Genomic DNA, 14,520 nt, shown 5'->3' on the forward strand with positions numbered 1-14,520 from the left:
TGCATGCATATGTTAGATGTTAGGTACTTATCAGGTCATTTTAGGTAATAAGTATTCTTTCTTTCTTTTTGTTGCAATTATTAGATAAAGCTATATATATATATATATATATTATTTGCATTTGGTTAAATGTGGTAGAGAACAAATGAATAATCTAGATCGACATAGCAAGTTGAAAACATAAAAAGCAATTTTTTATACAATCAACAAATATGTTATAAATGTCAATATATATTTATTTTTAATGATTTTCTGACTTTCAAATTAAATCAGTATTTTGATTATGAGATTTAGTGGGAGAAAAATGAGTTAAAAGACAAAGAAGAAAATAATATAAAAGAAATAAGATATCATTCATCGTCATATAATTTCTTAAAATATGATCAATGCGATTTTTTGCCCTGATGAAAAATATGTTGTATATATATAAATGCTATATATGGAAATCAGATTAAAATGATATAAGGATTTATTATTTTTAATTTACCATGAAAGATAAATTATAAAAAATTTATGACGTAAAGTCGGATATGAGATTTAGATCACGAATCGCATTACGGGGACTTGCACAAAGACATGTTTATCCAACAGTGGATCAGTGGATGGTTGTCATATATATTAGCCAAATTTATGAACATGTCATGCTTATCCTAAACCTAAAACAAATGACGTATATATATTTTTAATGATACATGTTGCATATGATGTACGTTTTTTTTTTTTTTTTAGAATCTCTTAGAAGTTGAATGTGCTATATATATGAGTTGAACTTATTCATGTTGCTTCTTGCACAATAATGTAATCCAGATCTAGGTTAACAAAAATTAATGCTTATATCATAAAATATTTTAGCAACGTTTTACTATAGGTTTTTGGATTAGCATACGTACATATTTGTTTGTCATTCGATGATATCGTGGCGAGGTTGATTACTAGAGTAGGTCCAAAAATATTTTTTGGCAATTAGTTGACTAAAAAAATGTAATAATTAACCGTAAGTATACGTGTTAAGACAAAACTCGTTTGAAATTAATGCGATTGACCCGAAACATGAACCTGAATTTTAAATCTGTCGCCGCGAGATATTTTGATAGGAACATATAATCTAAAATATAGAGGTGGATGGTGTAATTGGTATGAATACAGATATGAAAAATCTGGACTCAACCTAACATGGCCAAACACAAGAAGACAAGCATCGACGCTTACGAATATTTTAGTTTCTTTATCACGATTTGTTTTGTTCAACGTTCGAAGCATCCAATGAACTTTCTAAAAAAGCTATAATTATAAAATTTGTAAACTCATGAGAGTCGCTCATCATCGCATGCGAGAAAACTATACGTAACTACAGTACAAAAGAAAACGAAATCCAGCGTTGTGGTTGCTCATCATCGTCTATGAGAAATAGCTAGAAACCAAACAAGAATTGATCATTATAAAAAACTTTGAAATGTCTAAAATTATATGAGGCAGTAGCTGTCTTCAGAAATATACATGAAATGCCACAGCGAAATAAAATTACACTCTTCTCTTATATCAAATCGTCTTATAATTTTCTTCTATCAAAAAATATTGTACTGAAAATATCGCAAAACAAAGACCAATTTTTGTTGGTTTTGAGGTCATTCTATGGCAAAAATGTAAAAGATTTGTGGAGAAGATTTTGACTTTGTAGAAATATAAACTTTTAAATATTTTAGAATGGATCCTAATTCATTTGTAGAAGAATTTTCAAATCAAAAGTTAGAAACCTTTCTAAAATATTTTTATGATTTTTCAAATATATTTTTAAAATTTGGTATATCACAAAAATAACCAAACCATAAAAGTGATGTTTTACGGAAATTTCTCTAAAAAAACACTTCTCTTTTGGATATCATCGAAGAGACATACAAAATAATATCACGATCATCATAAATAATGTATTACTTCCTTTATGTCAACTCGTCCATAAAATCTCTATGTGCTTTTTTTTCTTTCAAAATTTGCAGTTTGTACAAAATGAAATTCTTTACATTGTGTTTTATTAGTAGACATTAATTATATATCTACGAACAAGACGAAACTCTAAAAAGTAAACGGTATGTACAGTAAACAAATATCAATATTCCTTTTGTGAAAACAATTATCGTAACAACTTGAGAGAATTTTGCTTTAAAAGTCTAAACAGGTTAAATCAGAACAGTAATACTAATAGTTGTTGAAACAAAAAGGACGAAATAATGAATTGAAAACAGAAGAATTGCATGTGATTTTTTAAAGAGGAAAGTAATAAAAATAGGAGATGATGTGGTTGTCACGTAACGCACATCGAGACAAGCCAAAAAAAAAAGTGGTGTGTGGCCCTTCTTTTGTTCTGTTCTACCTTTTTTATTTGTCCCTCTCCTTGCCGTACTCCTCATTGCTAAGTATCAAAGATCTAATTACCTTCTTTAATTATCTTTTTAAGCTATCATTAACCTAGTTTTCTTTTTTACTAGTTAACTCTCTGCATGGATCTGATTCGTTCCCCATACACCACACGAAGAATCGATCCTATCCACGATGACCCATCTCTAAAAAATCAACACATGTATTTTTCCTTTTTATCATAGTGGTTTTCAATCTTTGAGCTTATGGATTCGCAATTCAAGACTGCATAGTGGATCTTTGTCAGCACAAAAGTTGAGCTTATGATTAGACGCGAATCTACAAAGCTGTCGACATTTATTAAGCTTTTAATGCTAGTTATGCTATGAGGGTTTCAATTTCTCGAGTTAATGATAGTACAATATTTCTAAAATTGAGTTATATAACAAGCACTTTGTATAATTAAATGCAGAAAGTAGATATTTAAATAACAGGGAGGTTGCACTTAGAATAAATTTAAAAAATAATAACAGGAAACATAGAACTGTTTAAGAGAATAATACTTTTAAGTTTGCCTTTACTAGGGCCCTAGCCATTATTACCTCTTCAAATTCACCAAAAAGAAACTTATTAGATTTTTTTTTCTCCTTTTTAAAATATTTTCTATCATTTGTCAATGTCACATCACCTATCATCCATCAAACTATCTCTCTTTTTCTACCTCTCGTCCTTTTTTTTTAATTCATCACTTTCATCATTTATTCATGCATCTCTGCCCTCATTCTCTATTTTCTTCTATATATCTCTCTCTCTAGTCAACCAAAAATTGCCTTAAGGAAACCAAAAGAGAAATCAAATTGAAAACGATGTAAAATTTTGTTTTTTTAATCGGGGCCAAAACCAGCACGACGGGCTTCTTATGTTTTTTTTTTTCTAAAGAATATATAATAGATCCCTATATAAAATCATATTTTGCAAAATAAAAAGTAAAATAATCATTGTCGATTGTTTGACAAAAAAATTAATTGAACTAAAACAGTAGGTCAATATGGTCATAGCCTCCCATTTTTGAATATATGCTTATAGATTTCAATATTTCAATACACCGAAAATAATGTTTAAATCAATTCATAATTTTTACATATATATAATTCAAAACACCTGGTTTTGTAAACTAATTTGGTATTAAGACTAATAAAGTTTTAGAAGATAGACTAACCCAAACCAAAAAAAAAAAACTGGCAAGACAGATAAAACTATGTCAGTTATAGTAGAAAGTTTAATTGGTTTGATGATTCATGCATTTGATTTATAGTTTCGAGTATTTGCATAAATAATCTTTATAGCTATGAGTTATTCTACAATATCATGTGGCAAAAGATTAGAATTGGGGTTAGACTAGTAATATTTGGGATGCTTCTTCTAATCTTCTACCGGTAAAGCTTGGTTGTGTCAAAATGTATAGTTTCGGACACAAGAAAATAAAAACTAAACTATTAAACCCATTAATCATAATGACGCTATGGTTTCTAAAGATTAATGGGCTTCGAATATCTTCATAAATAAATCATTCTGTATTACCTACTACTCCACTAATCATATGCTCTCGACGAAGATATTATTTGCATTTTACGTTTTTGTTTGGTGTACTTATGAAGAAAGCCTTGGACATCTCTGTTTCAGAGCAGTAAGTCTCATGATCTTGAAAAGGATTCTTCAAGAAGCACCGAGTAAGACAAGTGTCCTATGAAATGGCCCAACAGAATCTTGAGCTCTTTATTTGTTTTTGTTTTTTTTTTTTAGAATTGTATGTGTCAAGGACAATGAACACATGTTGTGGACTCATATTGAGTGGCCATGAATGATATGGTCAAGTAAGATAGGGATAGTGTATGGACCGGCAAGTACTGTTAGGTTGACTTGTTTTCACTAGAAAACGGAATATCTTCCACTCCGTCGGTCCCTTAATTTAACTTCAAATCAACATATGAAAACTAACTCAGTCTTTAACCTTTTGAAATTTGAAAACAATATAAAACATCTTGCAAAAGATTATTTTTGCGTCATTATTCGCTTTTGTATTTGGAGTAGCGAACAACAATATCAAATGGCCCAACTACATCTGATAAGCCCATTAAGTATTATAAGCCCGTTTACGATAAATACTATGTTCAATTTACAGTAATACCCTTAATTTCTTCCTCGTGCTAGAATCTTCTTCATAATTTAATTCATCCTCCATTAGAATCCCTTAGGGTTTTCTTCATACAATCAGACTCAGCGAATCGACGAAGAGACTTCTACGAGAGTGGATGATGAGTTACGAAGGTAACGGAGATGGCGTCGCTGTCTCCACCGCAATCAATAACAGCAACAACAACGAGGACTACATAGCTCTGAAGAGTTCGCCTTTTCAGTCCCTTGGTGGCGAGGATGGTCACGAGGACTCCAAGTCTCGAGTATGTACACTTGATCCTTTACATATCCTTCTCTTCGATTCTGTAGCTTCCAGGCTTCTTGTTATGTTTGGACGGGTAGTCATAATAGTTGTAATTTGGTACAAATTTCATGTTCTGCCTCTTTTGTTTTGTTGAAATCTGGATTTGATACTGTGATTTAAGTTATTTTTCTGAATTTAGGAGATGATTTAGCTTTGTAAAGAGTTGAATTTGAGTATATATGCATTGGTTTGAGCCTCTTGCTTTATAGATACCATAGTATCATGTCAAGTGATCATATATGCTCTTTAGAGTGATATTATATACAATTTGAAATTTGTTTCCAGGAGGAATCTGATGATCTTGAAAAGGATTCTTCAAGAAGCAAGGAGAAAGACAAGGAAAAAGGACGTGACAAAGACAGAGACAAAGATAAGGATCGTGAAAGGGAGAAGAGCAGAGACAGAGGTAGGGAGAAGAGCAGAGATAGAGACAGAGATAGGGAGAAGAGTAAGGATAGGGAACGAGACCGCCATCATAGAGATCGTCATAGGGACCGTAGCAGAGAACGTAGTGAGAAAAGGGAACGTGAGAGAGATGATTTGGATGATGATCATCATCTTCATCGCAGAAGTCGAGACCGTGACAGGTACTGACTGTGTGTTGCAATGTCTTTAGATTGTTTTAAATTTAAGTTGAAGATGTCACCATTTATTTATAGGAGGTCTCGCGATCGAGACAGAGAGGAGAGGCACAGGCGACGCTCACGCTCTCGGTCAAGGAGCCGCTCTGAACGTAGGTCAAGGTCAGAACATAGGCATAGGTCTGAACATAGATCACGTTCTCGCTCACGATCACGGTCAAGATCAAAGAGGTACCTGTGTTCTCTGTTATTTTTATTTGTTATAACAAATTTATTTTTGTGGCGACATTGCAATGTCATAGATATCATATCAAATAAACTGTATAAGCTGTATTGGTATGTAGAAAATCTTTGTTCTTGAGGTTTATTTGCAGTTGTATTATCATATTTGGGAATGCACTTATGTACGAAGGGAAAACTTAGTGTGATCTGGGTTGTTGATGTTTATGTGTGTTTCTTAGGTTTAGTTGAGGCATTATTTTTTCGTAGTTGCTTCGACTGATATCTGACCGCTTATTTTTTGCTCTTTCAGCAAGAGGGTTAGTGGATTTGATATGGCGCCCCCTGCTTCTGCAATGTTAGCTGCTACTGCTGTTGCTGCTGCAGGTATATGCTTCATCATCTACTCAACATTATTATATTTCTTAACTGCTTGTTGTTTTTGGTTTTACGTAGTTTGGAAAGATCATAATCAATTACACGCTGTGATTTTGGTAAGCTGCGTTTATTGTTTTACTCGTGAACAGAGGACTTTAAAGTCTTACTTTCTTTGTAGGATGTCGTGTTATTTTTGTTGCCTGGTGAAGTGGTTTTGGAACTGAGAAGTTTTTTGTTTTGTCTTTTTTTGGTGGTGTTTGTTTGTTTCTGTGTCTTGTCTTTTTGTAGTAAGAAGGCTATGTTGGGTTAGTTGCCCCATTATGCTGACATTGAGCCGGCCTCTCTAGCTTTAATTGTACAAGGAGGAATCAGTGCAACGGTTGTCATGGGTATTTTTCATCTTCAACTGGCAACTATATGCCTGTTTTCTAGCCTTACAAATTTTGACAACGCAAAACGAATAATCCTTAATATTCATAAGTTGTTGGGATATATTTACGGTTCGGTTTTGCTGGTAGGAAGTTGTTATTTGTAGCTTTGTACTTATTGGTAGGTCTACTCCTCTGGGAAACATAATAATGGTCTAAAGAACATTAAATGACACTTACCATATTACCTAGCAGGCCAGGTTCCTAGTGTCCCACTCCCAACTGCTGCTACTATTTCAGGGATGTTCTCCAACATGTTCCCCATGGTCCCTGGTCAGGTATAAATCCGTACTCTTTGCTTCTTTGTTATCTAGATGTTCCTCTATTCTTCTGTTTGATGCGAACATGCTCATAACTTCTCATATTTTCATTTCATCTAGCAACTTGGCGCTCTTCCTGTGATGCCGGTTCAGGCAATGACTCAGCAGGTAAAATCTATCACTATCAGTCTATCTTATTCTTAGGTTCGTCACCATTTGTCATAATATTCCTCCTAAAATGTATTATGATCGTAGGCAACTAGGCATGCTCGGCGAGTCTATGTTGGTGGCCTTCCACCAACTGCAAATGAACAGGTTTGTTATTATGTCTTGTTTTAAGGCTTTGTGACTTTTTGTTTATTATGGTCTAGCTAAGCCATTGGCAATGTCCATTATATGAATTACTAAGAATGGGTTTCCATGTTCTAGTCGGTGGCAACGTTCTTTAGCCAAGTGATGTCGGCCATTGGGGGAAATACCGCTGGGCCAGGTACTGAAAAGTTCATTATTTTTTTTGTTCAAGGTTACTGCCATGTCTAGAGTGCTCATCCTTTTGGGATTTCTTATACATAGGTGATGCGGTGGTCAATGTTTATATAAACCATGAAAAGAAATTCGCTTTTGTGGAGATGAGATCTGTTGAGGAGGCTAGTAACGCAATGGCATTAGATGGCATTATATTAGAGGTGATTCATTATCTCTTGTACAATTTGGCTTTTATTAGTTACAGTCTGTATTGTGTACTGAAATCATAGCTTTGAGCATCTCCAGGGAGTTCCTGTAAAGGTGAGGAGGCCAACTGACTATAACCCGTCCCTTGCTGCATCTCTTGGTCCGAGCCAGCCTAATCCCAGCCTCAACTTGGCGGCTGTTGGATTGTCTTCGGGGTCTACTGGTGGGCTTGAGGGTCCTGACCGCATTTTCGTGGGCGGGCTTCCTTATTACTTCACAGAGACACAGATCAGGGAGCTTTTAGAGTCTTTTGGGCCCCTAAGAGGTTTCAACTTGGTCAAAGACAGGGAAACTGGAAATTCGAAGGGATATGCGTTCTGTGTATACCAAGATCCTTCAGTAACAGATATTGCATGTGCTGCTCTAAACGGAATTAAGATGGGTGATAAGACACTTACAGTTAGGCGTGCAATCCAGGGAGCAGTTCAACCTAAACCCGAGCAAGAAGAAATCTTACTACATGCCCAACAACAGATTGCTTTTCAGGTGAAGGATTCAAATTCATTTGCTTGATTGTCTGTTTTCGTTATAGATCGTTTCTGTAAATCGTTTTGCATTCATTCTATCTAGAAGATGACTAATTAAATCTTATTGTAGCAGAGGCTTATGTTACAACCTGGAGGTACTCCCACCAAGATTGTCTGTTTGACTCAAGTGGTTACAGCTGATGATCTTAGAGACGATGAAGAATATGCAGACATAATGGAGGACATGAGAACAGAAGGTGGAAAATTCGGTAAGCAATTCGACGACATTTTACCATAGCACATACTCAGGCTTTTTTTTACATGGTCCAAATCAACTTTGATAATTTTTTGTTGTGTGTGTGCAGGTAACTTGGTGAACGTTGTGATTCCAAGGCCTAATCCAGATCATGATCCAACACCAGGAGTTGGAAAGGTTAGGTTTCAATTCCCAGAGACAAGGCAACGTCTAGTAAATTCATATATAAATGCATACTCTAATGATAATATATATTAATGCAGGTATTCTTGGAGTATGCGGATGTGGATGGCTCATCAAAGGCCAGATCAGGGATGAATGGAAGAAAATTTGGAGGAAACCAAGTGGTGGCTGTGTATTACCCTGAAAACAAGTATGCGCAAGGCGACTACGAAGATTGAGCTATCTAATTAACGTCTTCTTCTTAAGCTTTAGTTTGGATCTCTTAGCAACAAACAAGTTTGAATGTTTTTTTTTTTTACATGTTAAGGTCTCTCTACTAAAGAGAGATATTTTGTTTGTCTAGAAAATGACTGCAAGAGTATGAATGAATGTGTACTTATCCAGGCACCAATCAATCGTGTGTTTTTGGTTTCATTACTAAAGTTTAATGTTTTTGTCTAACAAGTTAAAAGATCTAACAACAACAATTTACATACAAAATGCATAGCAGAGACCATCAAAAAAGGTTAATAAGTTTACTTACTCCTTTTGTTCAACTTGTACTTTGAAATATGTAATAAATAAATAAAGAAGGATCAGTTAAGCAAGTAGCACCAGTGGTCTAGTGGTAGAATAGTACCCTGCCACGGTACAGACCCGGGTTCGATTCCCGGCTGGTGCATTGAGCTGTGAAGAAATTGGCAAGCGTAGGTTGGGTCCTTCGCATTCTTCTGACTTTTCAGATTGATAGCCTCGACTCTGAGCTCTCTTTTTTTCTTTTCTAATGCATGAGTTTTATAGTTGCAGACCTAGTAATTCAATATCCGATTCTTGCTATGCAAGACATCAGTAGTATATATTGAGTTGTTTATGCTAATAGTAACAGCTTGTGAGACGTGGTGGCTTTTGGGAAGTTTACTTAACTGTTACTATCCTGGTAATCCTAGCAAAGGGTCTTAGGGCCAACTCTATCTATCTTGACACATATGGTCTCCTTTGGTCCCAAATATAGAACGTTTTTAGGTTTCTTTGTTTGTTTTAATTTATTAGATTTTCTACTCATAGTTTATAGAGTTTCTATTAATTTAATAGTTTATAACTATTTGAATAAGTGAGTATTTTTTCTATTGGTTGAATTTTATAAATGATAGAGGATTTAACTGAAGATTCCCTGAGACTTATGGCTGAGATTAAGGATAGGTGACACTTTGGATGTTATAGTTACATATATATATATATGTATTATCAGGACACAAACCAAAATTCATATCCAAGAGAAGACAACATGAGTTCCTCAAATCATCTTTCGCTCTCTCCAATGGAATCACACAAAACAGTACCTAGCCACCACGACGAGGCTGAGACAGAGCCAACAAAGTTCAAGAAGAATCAGAAACGGTACCAAGACCTAATTGCCACCTTTCCTCACATGAAAGGCTGGAGACCTAAAGCTCCGTTGATTGAGTACCGTGGCTGCTGGTTCGTACAACCTCTTCTGGAAGGTTGCCTTTACGCGCAAGAGTTCTTCCAAGCGCGGTCCATTGACTTCCTCATTTGTAGCTCCGCAAAGACAGGTACCACTTGGCTCAAGGCTCTAACTTTCGCCATCATCAATCGATCTCGCTTGGACGATCCCTTCAACCCTCTCCTAAAATGTAACCCTCATGAGCTTGTTCCTTTCATTGAGAACGAATTTGCTTTCTTCCCTCAAGTTGATGTTATCAAAGACAAAGGAAACACTCTGTTTTCCACTCATGTACAACACGGGTTATTACCGGACTCTGTTGCGAAATCTGGTTGTAAGATGGTTTACATCTGGAGGGACCCGAAGGACACTTTCATATCCATGTGGACTTTCTTCCAAAAGCAAAGGTCACACTTAGGCCCTCTCATTACTCTTGAGGAGTCTTTTGATATGTTATTTGTCGTGGTGTTTCTGTGTTCGGTCCTTATCTAGATCATGTCATGGGGTATTGGAAAACTTACCAAGAGAATCCAGATCAGATTCTGTTCCTCAAGTACGAGACAATGAGAGCTGATCCATTGCCGTATGTGAAGAGATTGGCTCAGTTTATGGGTTATGGATTCACAGCTGAGGAAGAGAAGAAAGGAGTTGTTGAAAAAGTTGTGAATCTTTGCAGTTTTGAAACGTTAAAGAGTCTTGAAGTTAATGAAGGGGAGAAAATCAGAGAAGACATTCCTTAGGTTCATTTCTCGAACAGTGCTTATTTCAGGAAGGAGAAGGTCGGAGATTGGCACAACTACCTGACTCCGGAGATGGCAGCTCGAATCGATGGACTGATGTATGAGAAATTTATGGGCTCTGGTTTGCTTGAACATGATAAATGACCGGGTCGTGTTCTCGGCGATGACTAATAATCATTATATGTTTTTGTTTCTTTCTTTGTGAGGTTGATTCTACATGCGTGTTAAGTTATTTATCGTCATGAATATATGTTGTTTCTGTTTTCACCAAATGTACTGTTTCTATAAACAAAGGACTTTGGTTATCTTTGAATGCGTGTGCAACGTCTTGATTCTATTCTATACAAAATGTATATACACTAGTATCTAAAAGCTTATTATATTTGGTTTCCTTTACTTCCACTGTGAGTAGGCCTGGGCACTAATACCCGTTACCCGTACTCGACCCGTTACTCGGCTCATACCCGTCCCAAAAGAAAGGGTACCCGCAGCTTTAGGGTCAAGTAAAGGGTATTATATTTATATTACCCGTGTGTAAGGGACGAGTATAGGGTATTAGTTTAGTTTTCAATACCCGTCCCGTTACTCGGCCCTTTACCCGTTTTGCTACCCGACCCGTAAATACCCGTTAATATTTTGTATTATTATTATTATTATTATTTATTATTAATTTATAGAGTTAGAGTTAAAACCTAAGTTCAACTTAGCCTAACTGAATTAATATATTATTTTTATTTTCAAAATTCGTAATTTTATAATTTTGGAACTATATATTGCATAAATTTATGAATTTTTCATTTTTTGGATTTCAAAAGATAAAATTGTTATTGCGATTATTAACATTTTTTTATCGGGTACTTGTTTTCCGGGTAATAATAAAGGGTCGGGACGAGTAAAGGGTTAACTATTTTTTACCGGGTACCCGTTTCTCCGGGTACCCATTATTTAAGGGTCGAGTATGAGTAAATTTTTTCTGTTACCCGTTAGAGTCGGGACGAGTAAAGGGTCGAAGAAAATTAAAGGGTACCCGTTCCGTGCCCAGCACTAACTTAATTTGGAATATTGTAGTCTTATAATAAATAAACAGAAAAGAAAGATAGACAAGTAGCACTAGTGGTCTAGTGGTAGGTTAGTAATCTGCCACAGTTAAAGGCCAGGGTTCGAATCGTGGCTGGTGCAGAGCTGTGAAGAAAATGGCTTCAGCGTTGGTTGGGTCCTTCGCATTCTTCTGATTTATCAGATGAGATATGGCCTTGTCTGAGCTGTTCTTTTTTTCTTTTCTTTTTTTTTCTTTTACGTGGCTTGGATGGATGCGTTTACTTAACTAGAAACTTGCTTCTCAAGACATCAGTATATAATTAAACAGCTTGTTGGACTTGTGGCATGGGGCAAGTCTATCTCTCTCGATAGATGGTCCAGGGGTGTTCCGGTGGTTTTTATGAGCAAGCCCCTGCTTTATAACGTTGGTTAGCTTAGTAATCTGATTCTTTATAATATATGTACTATCTCAATAGAGTGTTAACACATGTTACATGTATGAAGATACGTTACCCTATCTCTTAGAGAAAAGTTTTACCCAATAAATGTCCTGAATTCAAGATTTCCTGATATCTAATTGCTGAGATTAAAGGATAGGCGGCATTTTCGATGGCTTACTTACGTTACAATATTTATTCATTAATATAACGGATTTAATTCTCTGGTGCTCTTATACCAGAAATTCTTTTCTGCATCACCTCCACTTATTCTCACTACCCCCTTCTTTAATGAAATGACGAAACTACCCTCTAACAATTTTGAAAAGAAAACTGAACGTACAACTACAACTGGATATCCCTTAGTTGTACCTCCAGTTGTACCCATCACACCCTAGTTGTACCCGTCGCACCCTAGTTGTACCAGTTGCACCCTAGTTGTACCTCGCATAGTGGGATTCGAACTCTGGGCGCGCGGGTGCGCATGGAACTCGCAACCACTGAGCTATTGTGTTTTTCGTTGAACATTTACCGATTTAGTTATATTTAATCTTTAACAATCTTCATTAAGGGTAATATTGTCTTTTTACCATTGAGGGGTTTTTGAGAAATTGTTTTGATGAATAGGGGTATTAGAGATTACTGTCCTTAATATAACTGGTAAAGCAGTTTCAAGACTAAACCCAAACCAAATCTTTTGTAGCATTCATCTTCAACATATAACACAACATTATTAGTTTAAGATTTGAATAGAGTTTCAAAAATTTTAAATGTTATGTAGAATTTGTTGTTATTAGATCAAGATTTTATTAAACTCTGTTAAAGTTTAGTGTTATTAGTTTGTGATTTGTAAAAAATTATTTAAATTCTTAACAAATCTGGATTATTGGATTCAGACTTTTATAAAATCATTAAAAGTTTTGTGTTATTCAATTAAAACAAAAGAATCTAGGATTTGTTAATGAATTAAATTATTATGTTATTGGTTCATGATTTTAGATATTTTCTTTACAAAATAAAGTCATGGAAAATATCATAAAAATACAAGAATATTTTAGAAAACTAATTAACAAAACTCTCTAGCAACCTTTAACAATTTTTTCACTTATTCAATTTTAATGATTTTGTTGAACTCTTCAAAAATCTATATAAATCTCAAATCAATACCACCCCTTCATATCCTCTTTCTCTATCTCCAATGGAATCATACACTACCGTACCGAGCCACCACGAGGTCGAGAGAGAGCCAACAGAGTTCGAGAAGAATCAGAAACGGTACCAAGACCTAATTGCCACCTTTCCTCACACGAAAGGTTGGAAAGCAAATGCTCCGATGATCGAGTATGGTGGTTACTGGTTCGCACAGCCTCATCTAGAAGGTTGCCTTTACGGGCAAGAGTTCTTCCAAGCGCGATCCATTGACTTCCTCATTTGTAGCTCCATCAAGACAGGTACCACTTGGCTCAAGGCTCTAACTTTCGCCATCGTCACTCGATCTCGCTTCGAGGATTCTTCTAACCCTCTCCTAAAACGTAACCCTCATGAGCTTGTTCCTTACATTGAGAGCGAATTTGCTTTCTTCCCTCAAGTTGATGTTATCAAAGACAAAGGAAACACTCTGTTTTCGACTCATATCCCGCACGGGTTACTACCAAAATCTGTAGCCAAATCGGGTTGTAAGATGGTTTACATATGGAGAGACCCAAAGGACACTTTCATCTCCATGTGGACTTTCTTCCAAAAGCAGAGGTTAGACTTTGGCCCTCTCACTACTCTTGAGGAGTCTTTTGATATGTTCTGTCAAGGTGTTTCTATGTATGGTCCTTATCTAGACCATGTTTTGGGGTATTGGAAAGCTTACCAAGAGAATCCAGACCATGTTTTGTTCCTCAAGTACGAGACAATGAGAGCTGATCCATTGCCGTATGTAAAGAGATTGGCTCAGTTTATGGGGTATGAATTCACAGAAGAGGAAGAGAAGAAGGGTGTTGTTGAGAAAGTTGTGAATATGTCCAGTTTCGAGACGTTGAAGAATCTTCAAGTGAACGAAGGGGAGAAAATCAGAGAGGACATTCCTCGTGTTCATTTCCCGAACAGCGCGTTTTTCAGGAAGGGGAAGGTCGGAGATTGGCAGAACTACCTGACTCAGGATATGGCAGCAAGAATCGATGCACTGATGCATGAGAAATTTAAGGGCTCTGGTTTGCTTGAACATGATAAATGATCGGGTCTGTGTTCAGGGCAATGACTCATCATCCTTCTGTGCCTTCGTTTTCTCAGTTTTAATTATATATGGGTTAAGTTATAAATTGGCAAGAATAAGAAATCTCGTTTCTGCTTTGTCCAAAATGTACTGCTTTTATAAACAAACTATGTTGGTTTTGTATCCATTATTCATCTTTGATAAATTGATGTGTTTGCAAAGTCTTGATTCTTTGCAAAATACTAGTATCTTTCTCTTGTTATAAATAAATAATATTAAATATTTTACATGTTTTTAAATTT

At 35.7% G+C, this 14,520-nt stretch overlaps 1 protein-coding gene, 2 non-coding genes and 2 pseudogenes across 9 annotated transcripts; all 5 read left to right on the plus strand.

Annotated features, from left to right (window-relative positions):
* The first annotated feature begins 4,358 nt into the window (after positions 1–4,358).
* On the plus strand, positions 4,359–8,770 carry LOC104714418 (splicing factor U2af large subunit B). Of its 6 annotated transcripts, none has more exons than XM_087464462.1 (14): positions 4,606–4,811; positions 5,138–5,439; positions 5,512–5,664; positions 5,966–6,039; positions 6,109–6,146; positions 6,651–6,736; positions 6,839–6,886; positions 6,974–7,033; positions 7,148–7,208; positions 7,292–7,404; positions 7,490–7,936; positions 8,051–8,186; positions 8,283–8,350; positions 8,437–8,770. In XM_087464462.1, exons 6-14 carry the CDS (start codon positions 6,701–6,703, stop codon positions 8,572–8,574), a joined length of 1,107 nt encoding a protein of 368 aa, XP_087320588.1. In that variant the 5' UTR covers positions 4,606–4,811; positions 5,138–5,439; positions 5,512–5,664; positions 5,966–6,039; positions 6,109–6,146; positions 6,651–6,700; the 3' UTR covers positions 8,575–8,770. The 6 variants fall into 6 exon arrangements, with proteins under 6 accessions (XP_087320583.1, XP_087320584.1, XP_087320588.1 ...); XM_087464461.1 differs by having other exon boundaries at positions 6,654–6,736; XM_087464457.1 differs by lacking the exon at positions 6,109–6,146 and having other exon boundaries at positions 4,359–4,811.
* A 176-nt stretch (positions 8,771–8,946) lies between these two features.
* Positions 8,947–9,017, plus strand: TRNAG-GCC (transfer RNA glycine (anticodon GCC)). The gene has a single exon. It is a non-coding gene; the product is annotated as a tRNA-Gly (tRNA).
* Positions 9,018–9,620: 603 nt separating this feature from the next.
* On the plus strand, positions 9,621–10,684 carry LOC147939348 (cytosolic sulfotransferase 18 pseudogene; annotated as a pseudogene).
* Positions 10,685–11,719: 1,035 nt separating this feature from the next.
* On the plus strand, positions 11,720–11,805 carry LOC147939349 (small nucleolar RNA snoR114). The gene has a single exon (XR_015567716.1). It is a non-coding gene; the product is annotated as a small nucleolar RNA snoR114 (small nucleolar RNA).
* A 1,283-nt stretch (positions 11,806–13,088) lies between these two features.
* Positions 13,089–14,507, plus strand: LOC104716010 (cytosolic sulfotransferase 18 pseudogene; annotated as a pseudogene). Its single transcript, XR_015565539.1, has one exon. The product of XR_015565539.1 is annotated as a cytosolic sulfotransferase 18 pseudogene (transcript).
* The last annotated feature ends 13 nt before the right edge of the window (positions 14,508–14,520 follow it).

This window comes from Camelina sativa, chromosome 9 (genome assembly GCF_030686135.1).
Source record: "Camelina sativa cultivar CO46 ecotype springtype chromosome 9, ASM3068613v1".
Lineage (NCBI taxonomy): Eukaryota > Viridiplantae > Streptophyta > Magnoliopsida > Brassicales > Brassicaceae > Camelina > Camelina sativa.